The 13703-nt window shown below is 43.7% G+C and overlaps 1 protein-coding gene across 6 annotated transcripts in view; it reads left to right on the forward strand.

Moving 5' to 3' along the window:
• The window catches only part of CDPF1 (cysteine rich DPF motif domain containing 1), a 143680-nt gene that overhangs the window by 11941 nt on the left and 118036 nt on the right, over positions 1 to 13703 (forward strand). For all 6 annotated transcript variants that reach the window (XR_012242981.1, XR_012242982.1, XM_073621905.1 and 3 more), the window contains exons 2-4: positions 4363 to 4475; positions 4634 to 4745; positions 6096 to 6208. Coding sequence is in view for 4 of the 6 variants with exons in the window: in XM_073621905.1 (XP_073478006.1) it covers positions 4363 to 4475; positions 4634 to 4745; positions 6096 to 6208 (338 nt within the window). In the remaining 2 variants the exon portion in view is untranslated. The remainder of the gene's footprint in view (positions 1 to 4362; positions 4476 to 4633; positions 4746 to 6095; positions 6209 to 13703) is intronic.

Raw genomic sequence — 13703 nt, forward strand, 5'->3', positions numbered from 1 at the left:
TTGCAGTTCTCATAGGAAACGAGCCAGCTCACTGGCAATTCAATGCCCTTCCTTTTTGGTCTCTCGGCAGCACCGAGAAGTTTTACAAAAGTCATGGCTGAAGTCATGGCTTTTTTCCGGATTCAAAGTGTATCGATCGTCCCATATCTAGACGATTTTTTGATTTTTTTTTTTGCTCGGGACAAAGAGACCCTTATTCAAGATCTGCAATTGGTTTTGCAGACCTTTCAGAGATTGGGGTGGAAGGTCAACCAGCAGAAGTCTTGCCTGGTACCCTCCCAGTGCATACCTTTTTTGGGTTATCTAATAGACTCTGTTGTCCAAAAGATTTTTCTTCCCGAGGAGAAGATTTTGAAAATTCTCTCTGTGCAGGCCTTCAAGTTGCTCCCCCAGACCTCCCTTTGGCGGATCATGCAGTTGCTGGATTTGATGACTGCAACCATTCCAGGGGTACCTTGGGCCCAATTGCTCTCTAGACCCCTTCAGCTTTTCTTTTACTCCATTGGGATTGCAGGAAGGATTCTCTGGATCAGCTGGTAAAACTACCAGAAGGGAATTTTCTCGATCTCGCCTGGTGGGAGCAGCGGAAACACCTACAGGGAGGGAAAGATTGGGCACAACATTCCCCGGTAAAAATTACCACAGACGCTAGTCTGTGGGGATGGGGTGCTCACTCACAGGAGTGGCAGGCCCAGGGAGCCTGGTTGCCAGAGGAGGCAGGCCGCTCCTCAAATTAAAGAGAACTTCTAGCCGTGGGGAAAGCACTTGTGCCTCTGAGGGTTTTTTCAGACAATGCCACAATGGTGGCGTACCTGAACAAGCAAGGGGGCACTCGCTCAGAGGTGCTTCTGCCATTAACACAGCAGATTCTGTCCTGGGCGGAGATCAATGTCACTTCAGTAAGGGCAGTCCACATCAAGGGGTCAGAAAATGTGCTGGCGGACTATTTGAGCAGGGTGAACATCAGTTCCAGCGATTGGGAACTACATCATGGCACGTTCCAGGAGGTGGTGCTAAGATGGGTCTTCCCACAGTGGATCTTTTTGCCTCCAGTCTCAACAGAAAACTGCCGGCGTTCTTCTCTCTGGAGAGACAGAGTCCTTGGGGACGGATGCTCTCTCCTTCCCATGGGATTTCACTCTGGCTTACGCCTTTCCTCCTTTTCCCCTCTTACCCCTAGTGGTTCGGAAAATTATTCAGGACCGGGCAGAAGTAGTTCTGATTGTCCCCTGGTGGCCCAGGAGGAGTTGGTTCTCCTCTCTAAAGACCCTATCTGTGTATCCTCCCTGGCCCCTACCAGTTTGGAAGGATCTGCTCCATCAGGGACCGGTATTGCATCCAAACCCTCAGACATTCCATTTGACGGCCTGGAGGCTGAGCGGCGCATCCTACAGTTAAGGGGGTTTTCAGAGAAAGAAAGTTATCCAAACTATCCTGGACACCCGTAAGTTGGTCACAAGAAGAATCTATGGGAAGGTTTGGAAAACTTTTATTTCCTGCCAAAGGAAAACTGGTTTAGATTCTTTTTCCATTCCCTGTATTTTGGATTTTTTACAGGGGGGGGTGGAGAAGGGCCTCTCTGTCAGCACCCTTAGGGTTCAGATTGCTGCCCTATCTTTGTTTACAGAGAGAAGACTAGCGGAGGATCCTTTGGTTAGGAGGTTCCTTTCAGCCAGATCTAGACATGCTCCCAGGCTCATCAAACATGTTCCTCCCTGGGATCTGTCGTTGGTATTAAATGCACTAACAAGGGCTCCTTTTGAGCCTTTGCATGAGGCTTCCCTGAGAATTATTTCTTTGAAGTTATCCTTCCTATCAGCTATTGCGTCAGGGAGAAGGATTTCTGATCTAGAGTCTCTTTCCTGAAAACACCCCTTCCTGAGACTTTTAGGGGACAGGGTAGTGATTAGACCTGATCTTTTCTATTTACCCAAAGTTTCTTCCAACTTTCATAGGTCCCAGGAGATAGTCCTTCCTAGTTTCTGCACCTCTCCCAAGGATGCGGAAGAGGAAAGGTTTAGTCTTTTAGATGTAAAAAGATGTCTTCTGCTTTATCTAGAGAAGTCCAGGTGTTTTAGGAGTTCCTCCCAACTGTTGGTTTTGTTCAGTGGCCCCAAGAAAGGGTCCAAAGCGTCTAAAAGTTCTATTGCTAGGTGGATTAGGGGAGCTATCTGTGAGGCATACAAAGCGTCAGGTCGCACCCCTCCTTCTAGAATTAGGGCCCATTCGACGAGATCCATGGCCACATCATGGGCAGAAAGAGCGGGGGCTTCATGGGAAGAAATCTCTAAAGCTGCCGTCTGGTCCTCCTCTCATGCATTTGTCAAACATTATAGAGTTCAGATACTTTCCAGCCAGGACCTCTCCTTTTGTAGGAAAGTGCTTCAGGCTGTCGTCCCTCCCTAAGGTATAGAATCTTGCTTGTCCTCTCAAGTAGCTGTCCTGGAAGGTGAGGGGGGAAAATCCCCGTTAGACTTACCGGTAACGGTATTTCCAGGAACCTTCCTGGACAGCGTCTATATTCCCACCCTATTCTATTTTTTCACTGGTCGACCATGTTTACCTGGTGTTAGTGTGTTTTTATGTTTTTTTTCAGTTTTTTTTCCTCTGCCAAGTGCACCTTTGGTGGAGGTTACTTGGTCTTCTAAACAACTGAGGGTCAGAGGAAAAGGAGGGGCCTTTTAAATTGTTTCTGATTTGTGTTTCCTGTAGAGGGCGGAGCCAATCATCTCTCAAGTAGTTGTCCTGGAAGGTTCCTGGAAATACCGTTACCGGTAAGTCTAACAGGGGTTTTTCCTTACCTGAGCCCGATCCGATCCAGCGATGTGCACGAGCGCTGTCTCTCTCCTCATTGGACAGATTGATAGCAGGAGTGATTGGTTTTCGCTGCTGTCAAATAAAACCAGAGACGCGGATGGCATGGCCGAGTCCCACTCTCTGTGTCAATAGACACAGCAGCGAGACACGGGAGAGAGCACACATGGGTGCCCCGAGAGAAAGCAGCTTTCCGTGGGGGCACTGAATGAAGAGGAGGGGCCTGGAGCGCCAGCGGGAGACCCCTGAAGAAGAGGATCGGGGGTGCAAAACCATTGCACAGCAGGTAAGTATAACATGTTTATTTTTATATAAAAAAAACAAAGCTTTACAACCACTTTAAATCAGAGTCCCCAGAGTTCTACCTTACATTAGCATCTTCAGAGTCCCCCCTTTCAGTGTAAGGGAACTCTGGATTCGGATGTAAAGGGGAACTCCGTTGACTGTAAGGGGGGGACTCTTGTGATAAACTCCATATGATTAGAAATGTTATTTAATCACAAAAATATATGTATAGTGTATTCTACATAAAAAAAAAACATGCTGTGCATTGTACAGAGGTAACAAATTTAATGTACTTCAAACAAAAAAAACAAAACCATTGCACACAGCAGGTAAGTATAACATGTATGTTATTTTTATTAAAAAAATAACAAAAAAAACAAAGCTTTACAACCACTTTAAATCTGAGTCCTCGGAGTTCAACCTTACATCAGTATCTGCAGAGTCTCTCCATACAGTTTAAGGGAACTCTGTGGATTCAGATGTAAAGGATCGCTTTCAGAAGCAGCGGTAGGGGTTGTCCCTCCCCTCTCGCCACTTGCCGGTGTTTCTCGGGCTTACCCATTTTTCCGGCATGCCTAGTGAATAGGTAACCAGATTGTCTTTGACCACCTCCATGATCTTGGAGGACCAGAGTGACCTCATGATGTCACTTCTGGTCTAGGGCGGAAGTAAACTTTTTTTTTAAGGCAAAAGATCACTTTTTTTTTTTTGATCTTTTGCTTTTAAAGGTAGAGGAGAGATTTGGGGTTCTATAGACCCCAGATCTCTCCATAAAGACATAAAGAGGACCTGTTATTCCTTATTTCTATTACAATGGATGTGGGATGTTTACATTCCTTGTAATAGGAATAAAAGTGATTAAAAAAAAAAAAAATTAAAGGGACAGTGTAAAAAAAAATAAATTTAAAGCACCCTCGTGCGCAGAAGCGAATGCATACTTACGTCTTGCATGCGTATGTAAATGACGTTCGCACCAAACGTGTGAGATATCAGTGCAAATGTTATAGCGAGAGCAATAATTCTAGCACTGGACCTCCTGCCTATGGAGATTTTTAAGTATCGTGGTTTGTCGCCCTTCCAAGAGCATGGGCAATTTTAAAGCGTGACATATATAGGTCTTCTGAACAGTCCGGTGACATGACAGGTCCTTCCTCCTCTTCTTCATACGTTTATGTATTTTTTTTGTTCTCAGTGCAAGTCTAGGTAAAAGAATTCATAGCTGACTGCATGTTATCTTGCTTCTAAACATGTATTTGGTTTCAGATGGATCTGGGCGAATCGCATCCTCCAAAAGGAATATTTGTATGCCACCTGTGTGGACTATCGGTTCCATACACCTACTTTGGACAAAATCCGCCACATACACACTCTGTAATGTAAGTAACAATAAGTGGAGCTGTGTTTGTTGCTCATACCAGTAGTGTCCTACTACCGGTAATTTTATTGGTAAAATAATTTGTCAGCCATATTGTGTGTGTTTTTTTTTTTTTTTTTTTTTTTTTTAATATTGTTTGTTTTTGCATGTTTTTGATAGACTGTTGGAAGAATGTTATGTTATGATGGATCCCTTCACTCCAGAGAAAGAAAAATTTCTGGTTCTCGGTTCTGTGTGCAGCTTATGTAAACAAGTGGTCTGTATTGGCACGGTAAGAATGCCATTTTGTTTGTGTTGTGTGTTCCATTAAGTTAGTTTGGCTTATAAAGTAAGTGAATTATAACGATTGTTTGGTCATTTGTTTTTAATTAATAATTAGCATTTGCAGTAATGTCTTTTCAGATTATAACTAAATTGTTCAAACAAAACCCAGGACTCTTCAGGGAATTATTAACCACTTCCCAACCGATATATAACAGACTTTAAAAGGAGGCTCCTTTCTACATGTTGCCAGTTTTTGTGTTTTCTCCGGCAGGGAACACTTAGTGGGGAGTCAGGAGCTCTCAAGGTGCTGTCCTGAGAGGCCAGGCTCCCTGCTCCACCACTTTTTTCTTTCCCTACCTCAGAGAGCCAGTTCCTCCCATTTCCACAGGGTGATGCAGAAGCTGTTGGATGGGCTCCTTCTCCCTCGTCAGTGCTCGGGGAGAGCCGGGACTGCTCTAAGGGTTGCCGCTTCCAGGCGGCGGCGAGTGACGGCGGACATCATTTTTTTTGTTTCAGGTCCGGCCGCTTCTCTGAATGCCGCCGCCATCTTGGGATGGGCAGTCAGAGCACTGCATCCACTGGAAGGGAGGTACCCGGAAGTGGGGCAGCATCCTAGGAGTGGGCGCATGGCATAATTTCCACCGGAAAGCGCAGGGCGGACGGCAAGTCATCAAAATTCTGTTAGCAGTCGGCCTTTTCACCCAGTAGCTCCAGCATAGCAGGGAGAGCCACTGAACCTCAGTCAGCTCACATCAATAAAGGCCTGTGAACAACAGATTAACTAGTAAAGTTTGGAGAACAAGTCAAATATGGACAAAGGACTGCAAGCTTTACCCAAACTCTACAAAGCCTCCTGACTCCGGGACCTAGAACAGAATTTATTAGGATCTGAGAAAACAGCACAATTTCCCGAATAACATAGCAAACATTGGCACCCCTCACCATGTATAGATAAAAAACCTAGGTGATACATATACATCATCCTCAGTGCTACAGTTCAGTGCCTCAGAGAGGACACAGACAGCAGTAAAGAAATTATAGGAGCTCATAAAATAAAAGTGTGTTTCTTTGTTGGAGAGGTTTCCTTAACTTTTTGTCCCAGTGACTACATAGGAAGTAAGGGTAAATTGCCCGAATGTGGGCAGACACAATCAAAATCTTTTGGAAAGTCTTCCCAAGAAGGAATGGCTGTTATAATTGCAAAGGGGAGCAACTCCATATTGATGGTCATGGTTTTGAGTGGGATGTACACCAAGCACATATAGGTGTTTCTGACAGATTGGATCAGACGTCTTAAGATCTTGTAACTTTGTTTGCCTTTTTTTTTTTTTTTTTATTTTATTTTTTTTTTTTTTAGGAATGTAGTCTCTTTTACTCCAAACGATTTTGTCTGCCTTGTGTTACAAAGAACAAAAGTGAATTTCCTCCTGAAATACGTCAAGATTTGGAGAAGAGAAAGGCCCAGTCAAGGTGACAGGAATGAACTGCTTCGTTTGAGAAGCTGTGTATTGCTTTGATTGAAAACATTGTCAATTTAATAAATATGTTAGTAGAATTTCAGGTTTTATCTGATTTAAAATGACTCTTCCAAGTAGATATAAAACCTACTGGATGACATACAGATTGCTTAAACACTGTTTTATAAACAGTTAGCATGTAAGGCCTCATGTACACTGCTGCTGGTACATGGACGTTTAGGAGCAGTTGGTATTTTTTTTCAGCTGCCCCTGAACTCTCCTCTATGTTATCTTATCAGTACATGTACACAGGGTCGTTTATAGTAGTTTCTAGGCAGTTGAGTTTAGAAGCATTTTCTGGAACGTAAAAAAATGGGTTCAGGACGGATGTTCAGAGGCATTTGAAACTCCAAATGCCTGTAACAGCTTGTAAACGCTGCTAAACACGGTAACTCGTGTTTAGCAGCGTTTCGGTTACAAACTTTTTTCAATTTAACACGCTTCTAGACGCAAACGCGGCTAAATGGACGTTTTGAGACGCCGGTTTTTAGCTGTCAAGTTAAATCGTTCAGGAGAGGTTAAACAACGTCCCGTGTACATGAAGCCTTGATCTTCCATCTCAAAGCTACCGATCTCCTGCAGCCACTTCCAGTTTACATGCACTTGTTTCAGCAGCCGTTGTATTTAAATAAATTAACCAGCAAGCTCCCAATAAAAAGACGGCATGAACAAAACTTCTACTAAAACTAATGTCGCTGTAAAAATATAAACTTTAAGTGGTTGTAAACCTTTTTAACACACTTTTTGCTACAGGTAAGCCTATAATACCAATGATTTTAGATTATAAGTTATAGTTTTGACGTTTATTACCTCAGAGGATTAGTCATCCCTAGCGCTGAGCGGTGCTATTGGGCCGTATTTGTGCACTTTGTGTTATATAATAAGGCTTACCTGTAGCTACCCTGGATATCTCCTAAACCTGAACGGTTTAGGAGATATCCCCTGTATTTGCATGTGCCGGCGTCATCGGTACGTGCCGTTGCTTCAGTTAGACTGTGCCATTACCGGCGGCTCCTGTGCGCATGCGCAGGAGTGACATCATCGCGGCTCCGGCCAATCACAGAGCCGGAGCCTGTGATACCCGGAAGTAACTCAGGGAGCGATGTCACCGGCCGGAGCGGTAAACGTGGACTGCTGCGGGGGCTTTGATATAAGGTAAGTAATACATAATGAGCTAGTATACTATACATACTAGCTCATTGTGCCTTTATCTCGCAGTTTTTTTTGGGGGGGTTTACAACCACTTTAACCTACCTTAAAATTTAGCTTTAGTGAGAAACTCTGCAGTCATTGTTTTTATGTCTGGGGAGTAATTGGGCACCCACACAAGACTGATGCCAGAGTCCATCATAACAGCAGATCATCTGGTACTTCAGGCTGATTTGCTGAAATAGTTTCAGGCCTGGCTATCTGCTGTAATTTTTGGCCAGTGTAAGTAGTATGTAGGGCAGTGTCCAGGGGTCAGTAGTAGGTAACACAGTGTACAGAGGTCAGTAGAATGTAGGGCAGTGTCCAAGGGTCAGTAGAATGTAGGGCAGTGTCCAAGGGTCAGTAGAATGTAGGGCAGTGTCCAAGGGTCAATAGAATGTAGGGCAGTGTACAGAGATCAGTAGTAGGATGTAGGGCAGTGTGCAGAGGTCAGTAGTAGGATGTAAGGCAGTGTGCAGAGGTCAGTTGGATGAAGAGAATAGTACAGAGGTCAGCAGTATGAGGAACAGAGGTGAACAGGTCAGGAGGGCATGGTACTAGGGGGGGGTCAGGAGGGAAGAGTACAGGGGGATCAGGAGGATATGGTACTGGGGGTGGGGTCAGGTCAAGAGAGTATGGTGTTGGGAGGGAATGGTACCGGGGGATCAGGAGAGCCCAGTACAGGGGAGTCAGAAAGGTATGGTATTGGAGGATCAGAAGAATATGGTACTGAGGGATCAGGAGAGCTGGGGTGTCAGGAGGCCACAAAAGGTGTTTCCTGATGCAGAGTGCTGCAATGAAGCTGTCTTGGGCGATCTACATGTTCTCTCACCGCTGATCCCCAGTTGCTCTCTTCTCTCATCCATCTCATATGATATTGCCTAAAAATAAATGCCTTGGATAAATCAGAGAGAAGGAGGGCCTGTGTGGATCAGTGCACTACACTTGAGACAAGAGCCTGAACCTGCCTGAGCTATTATGGAGGTTCTACCTGTCCCACAGGAAGTATGCACGGGGTGGGGACAGCCTCGGATTGGGTATGCATACACATGGGCCGCTCTGCAGCTTTGAGGAAAGCAATGGGTCGAGGGACGTGTTCACTATCAACCCATCACCTGCCTGCTGTCAATGGGTATATTGGGATCGAGGGGTTGCAGACCCCCGCTTTAGAGTAAAACTAAAAACTCCTGTATGACAGTCTGAACAGGTACCAAATCCAGTTACTATAGCAGGGGTGTCAAACTCAATTTGATTGAGGGCGCATCAGCATTGTGGTCGCCCTCAAAGGGCATTTTCTATGTGTAAGACTATATAAAGTTATCCAGGATAGGCACAAGAACTCAACCACACCCTGGTTCCCATCAAACTGCACCAAACGGTGGGTGTGGCCAAACTGCACTACCACAGAAGGCAGAGTTCAGTGGTGCGATGTGTATAAGGTGCAGGGTTGAGGAGTGCGCTACATACAGAGTACAGGGTTTAGGGGTGTGCTATGCAATGTGCAGGGTTCCAGCTAAAAAAAAATAAAACATGAAATGGCCTGGTGTTTGACACGTGTACTATACGGTCTATTTATATAACATTTGTTGGATGAAGGTCAGAAGCATTTGCCCAGTTTGCACAAACGTTCGCTGTAGTTTCGATAATTACAGCTATCTCCTGTGTTGTACTGTGTTCCTGGTATTCCAGGAAAGAATTACACATTTTGGCCACTAGATGGAGCTGAAGATCACAGTAAATAATCGTAATATAGAAAATACAGGAAAATGTGTGCAGGCTGGGTAAATGCCATTTGTCCAATAAATGTTTTATAAATCGAGTAGACCTATATGTGATGCACAAGCCTTATAAAATAAATAACTTAATTTATCTTCCTCTTCATTTGTGTTTCACATGCTTCCTGTCCCAACATCTGGTCCTCCAACTGTATTGCCAGCAGGTACAGTCTACAACGATGCTGTATTGCTCCTGAATTCAGAGCAAAGTGGTCACCATCATGTAGACTTTACATGATGGTGACCACTTTGCTCTGAATTCAGGAGCAATACAGCATCGTTCCCACCCCATCACAAGAAGCTGTATTAGGACTTTACTGGCAGGATTACCAGTTTTTTTCATGGGTCTGCAGTGTAGAGTAGATATGCCTATAAACAAATGCAGGAGCAATTTCCTTTTTTTTTTTTTTTTTTTATGGGAGGCCATCGTTCTACTTTAAGTAACAAAGTCAGTTTACATATCAAAGATTTACATGAGATTTTAGTTACTGGGTTTACATCTAATTGTGACGTTTTATATTGGACTATTACAATTCCACTTAATGTTACAAAAGCTGATAGTGCATGCCAAATTTCATTTCAGTGTATTACTTGCTGAAAAACAGGTCGTGACGATTCATTAACATTTTCTGTACAATAACTTGACAGACAGGAAACAGGTTGCCAAAATAAATTTATTTTTACAATGTTAAGGCAAAAAAAATTACCTTGTGTGGTCTTACAGAACAGTTGGATCTAGCACCTAGGAGTCTAAATGCATTTCATATCTGACATCATTCACTACCTTTAAAGTGTACCTGCTGCATAGGATTATGGAAGTGATTTGTTATGCCTGCTGCTGCAAAGAGCTTACTGGTTTCTAATGAATAGCCTGATTGCATTTTGGTACAACTAGAAAGCAAACTTGTATATAAAACTTCCTGGACTTTCCATTCAGATTTCAATACACCCGGTGCCCCTGACTGCCATAGCGGGTCTTAAAGTGTTACTTAAAGTGGATGTAAACCCGAATTTTTTTTTTTTTTTTTTTTGATATCAATCATACTGTAGAGTATAGGATTTCCTGTCATTTGAGCCTGGTCTTGCCACACAGAGTTAATCCATCTCTGAGCATTCCTCTTTTATTGTTCAGTGAGATAAATCTTGACAAACTGAGAAAAACTTTGTCAAATCCTCCCCCTTGCTGTGAGTGACAGGTGATTTACATATCTTGTGCACCAGCCTAAGACATGTATTATTTTTTAATTCCCTCACCCACTCCTTTCTTCAGCAGCTCTGCAAGGATTGGCTGTTCCACACCTCAGCATGATTTGGCATTCTGAAGTCATGTGGTTACTTTCCTGTCTTTTCACTGGATGTTAGAGATCATAGCAGAAGTTCAGTGTAAGAAATGCACAGGAGAACATGCATATTGACAAGGGGAGTGTAGAGGTGGGCGGGGAGTCTACTGACATCACGACTTCACCCACCGAGCTCCAGACAACAGACCCACCCACAGAATCTGCAGTTTTTCGGGTCTCATAACAGACAGAGGGGAGATATTTGACAGGTAAAGATACATTCAGGAGGCATGTATATCCTTATAGATAACCACTATGGCAGTAGTTTAGAAAGGATGACATTGGGTTTACATCCACTTTAACCCAGTAATATGAAAATAGTTCATCCCCCCGTAGTGCCCACAGCTTATAAATCATCCTTTTACATTAAAATACTGCCACTATATACCTTTTTGGCTGATCTGTATACCATGGTCACGTGATAAACTGCAGGGTCTGCCTGAGTGCTGAGTGTTCAGGTAGGAGTTCATTTCCACTATAGCCTGTGTCCTCATGCTGTTATGATCATCCATGAATTAAGATGTGACATCCCACCCACTGTGTTCTTTTTTTAGTTACTGGGCATGGAGGAGGAGGGAGGGACCATGCTGTCATTTAGGATCTGTATACATGCCCACATGTGATGTCAATATCTGGCCTTGCCAAAAGAGACCCTGCAGAAGGGGGAGGATCTTTCCATACAGGATCAAAGAACATTTTTACACAATGCAGAGGATTAACCACTTAAGTTCCACAGTGTATAACAGGCATGCTATTCTGCATATACAGATTTTACTGTTGTGGGTTTAGTAACACTTTGACTCCTGAATGCAGATGAAATTTCAGGTGACATTTCATTCATGTGCCTGTGTCCTGAAAATAGGAAACCCCTCCCCCTTTCTGTGAAGCTCAGACCCTTTTCTTCATGGTTTCATTACTAACAATGAAAATACAGTGCTGATGCAGAAAGTTTATTTCTTTAACCACTTCCAGCCCACGGACGTCATATGATGTCCTGGGCTTTGGGCGGGTATATCTGAATGATGCCTGTAGTTACAGACATCATTCAGATATTGCCGGTTTCAGCCGGCGAATCTCTACACCATAGGAACGATCATAGCGGCCGTTCCGCCGCTTGATCGTTCCTATGGGAGGCGAGAGGGGACGTCCCCCCCCTCCCGCCGCCGTCCGGTGCTTGCTCCAACTCACCGTGAGGCAGAGAGTGGATCTGCTGGCGCCGGATGTAGATCATAGAGATTTCCGGCGGACCAGATGGTCCCCGGAGTCTCTATGATCGTCGGAGGCCGGGCGCGATGTTATGACGTCACGCCCGGCCTCTCCATTCAAAAAAAACGGCGCGGCTTCGGCTGGGAAGCGGCGATCGTTTTATTTTTTTTTTTATTTCAGGCTTCCCAGCCTAGTGGTGAGATATGGGGTCTTATTGACCCCATATCTCACTATTAAGAGCACCTGACATGTCATATTGCTATTACAAGGGATGTTTACATTCCTTGTAATAGGAATAAAAGTGATCATTTTTTTTTTTCAAAAAAGTGTCAAAATAAAAAAAATAAAATATAATTAACAATAAAAAAAAAAAAAAAATTTAAAGCGCCGCTGTCCCCGTGTGCTCGCACGCAGAAGCGAACGCATACGTAAGTCCTGCCCACATATGAAAACGCGGTGTTCAAACCATACATGTGAGGTATCGCCGCGAACGTTGGAGCGAGAGCAATAATTTTGGCCCTAGACCTCCTCTGTAACTCAAAACATATAACCAGTAAAAAAATTTCAAGCGTCGCCTATGGGGATTTTTAAGTACCAAACATTGGCGCCATTCCACGGGCGTGTGCAATTTTGAAGCGTGACATGTTAGGTATCTATTTACTCGGCGTAACTTCATCTTTCACAGAATGCGAAAACATTGGGCTAACTTTACTGTTTTGTTTTTTTTTTTTAAACACAAAACAGTTTTTTTCCCCAAAAAAACGCGTTCGAAAAATTCCTGCGCAAATACTGTGTGAAATAAAAAGTTGCAACAACCACCATTGTATTCTCTAGGGTCTTTGCTAAAAAAACATATATAATGTTTGGGGGTTCTATGTAATTTTCTAGCAAAAAAATGATGATTTTTACATGTAGGAGCAAAGTGTCAGAATTGGCCTGGTATTGAAGTGGTTAAAGGCACAGTCCACTTTTACAAAAATTCAGTAAATGCGCCAATAATAATATAATAAAAAAATGTGTGTTAAGCTTTTGTATTGAGGCCTGCAGAGCATTGCAACAGTGCTCAGCACTCTTGCATTGTGTACCTCGAGCCCCATGTCCATACAGAGACTATGTGAATTTACTACAATTGCCATGACGTCACTGCCGAGTACTAGTGAACTCTGCTAGGTCGGCAGTGTTTTCATTGAGAGATTCCAATAATTTAATGACATGGCTATGCGGGCAGATCCATGCTCAGCTGTGCTGAATTAAAAAAAGTAATTCTATAGTAAAAGGCTTCCTGTGATTCAGGTAAGGATGGAGGGGTGGTTTGTGTTTAGGGGGCTGGTGTGTGCAACCTTGGTTCATCTTACACTTCAATATGAGTGAAACATGAAACTTTTTAACAGTGGAGTCACCACACAGTGATGATGTCAACATTTTCATACAACGTTATTCTGGAAGTGCACACTTTGGAAGGCTTCCCTCTGAGCCATTTTCACCCTACAGCCAGGCTTGTGGCCTATTCACGGTAGGCAAAAAACACCAGGCCACATGCTAAAACAGGTTTTGCCAGGTGGTGCAATGTGCCCTTTTTTGCATTTTTCTGTAAAAACTTTTGAGAGGGTACAATGTTGTAGTTTGTTCAAGTCTCCACACTGCAGCGTACAGTGCCATCCCATGTGCTGTGAAAAGATGCACATTGTCTGCATTTTTCCACACCAGCATGTTGTGAATGCAGCATATAGAAAAATTTGTTTTGTAAATGTTGTTGCAGCGACAGGCGTTAATCAGGTGCAGAAAAACACCAGTCACCGCTCATAGTGTGAATGGGCCTATAGTCCTAGACATACTGCACAAATTAGCCTGTCTCTAGGTTAGGGTTGCCACCTGTCCAGGATTCACCCGGACAGTTCGGGTTTTGAATCATGTGTCCAGGTTTCAGGCGGACAGGTTT

The sequence above is a fragment of the Aquarana catesbeiana genome, linkage group LG03, assembly GCF_042186555.1.
Source record: "Aquarana catesbeiana isolate 2022-GZ linkage group LG03, ASM4218655v1, whole genome shotgun sequence".
In the NCBI taxonomy this organism is placed as follows: domain Eukaryota; kingdom Metazoa; phylum Chordata; class Amphibia; order Anura; family Ranidae; genus Aquarana; species Aquarana catesbeiana.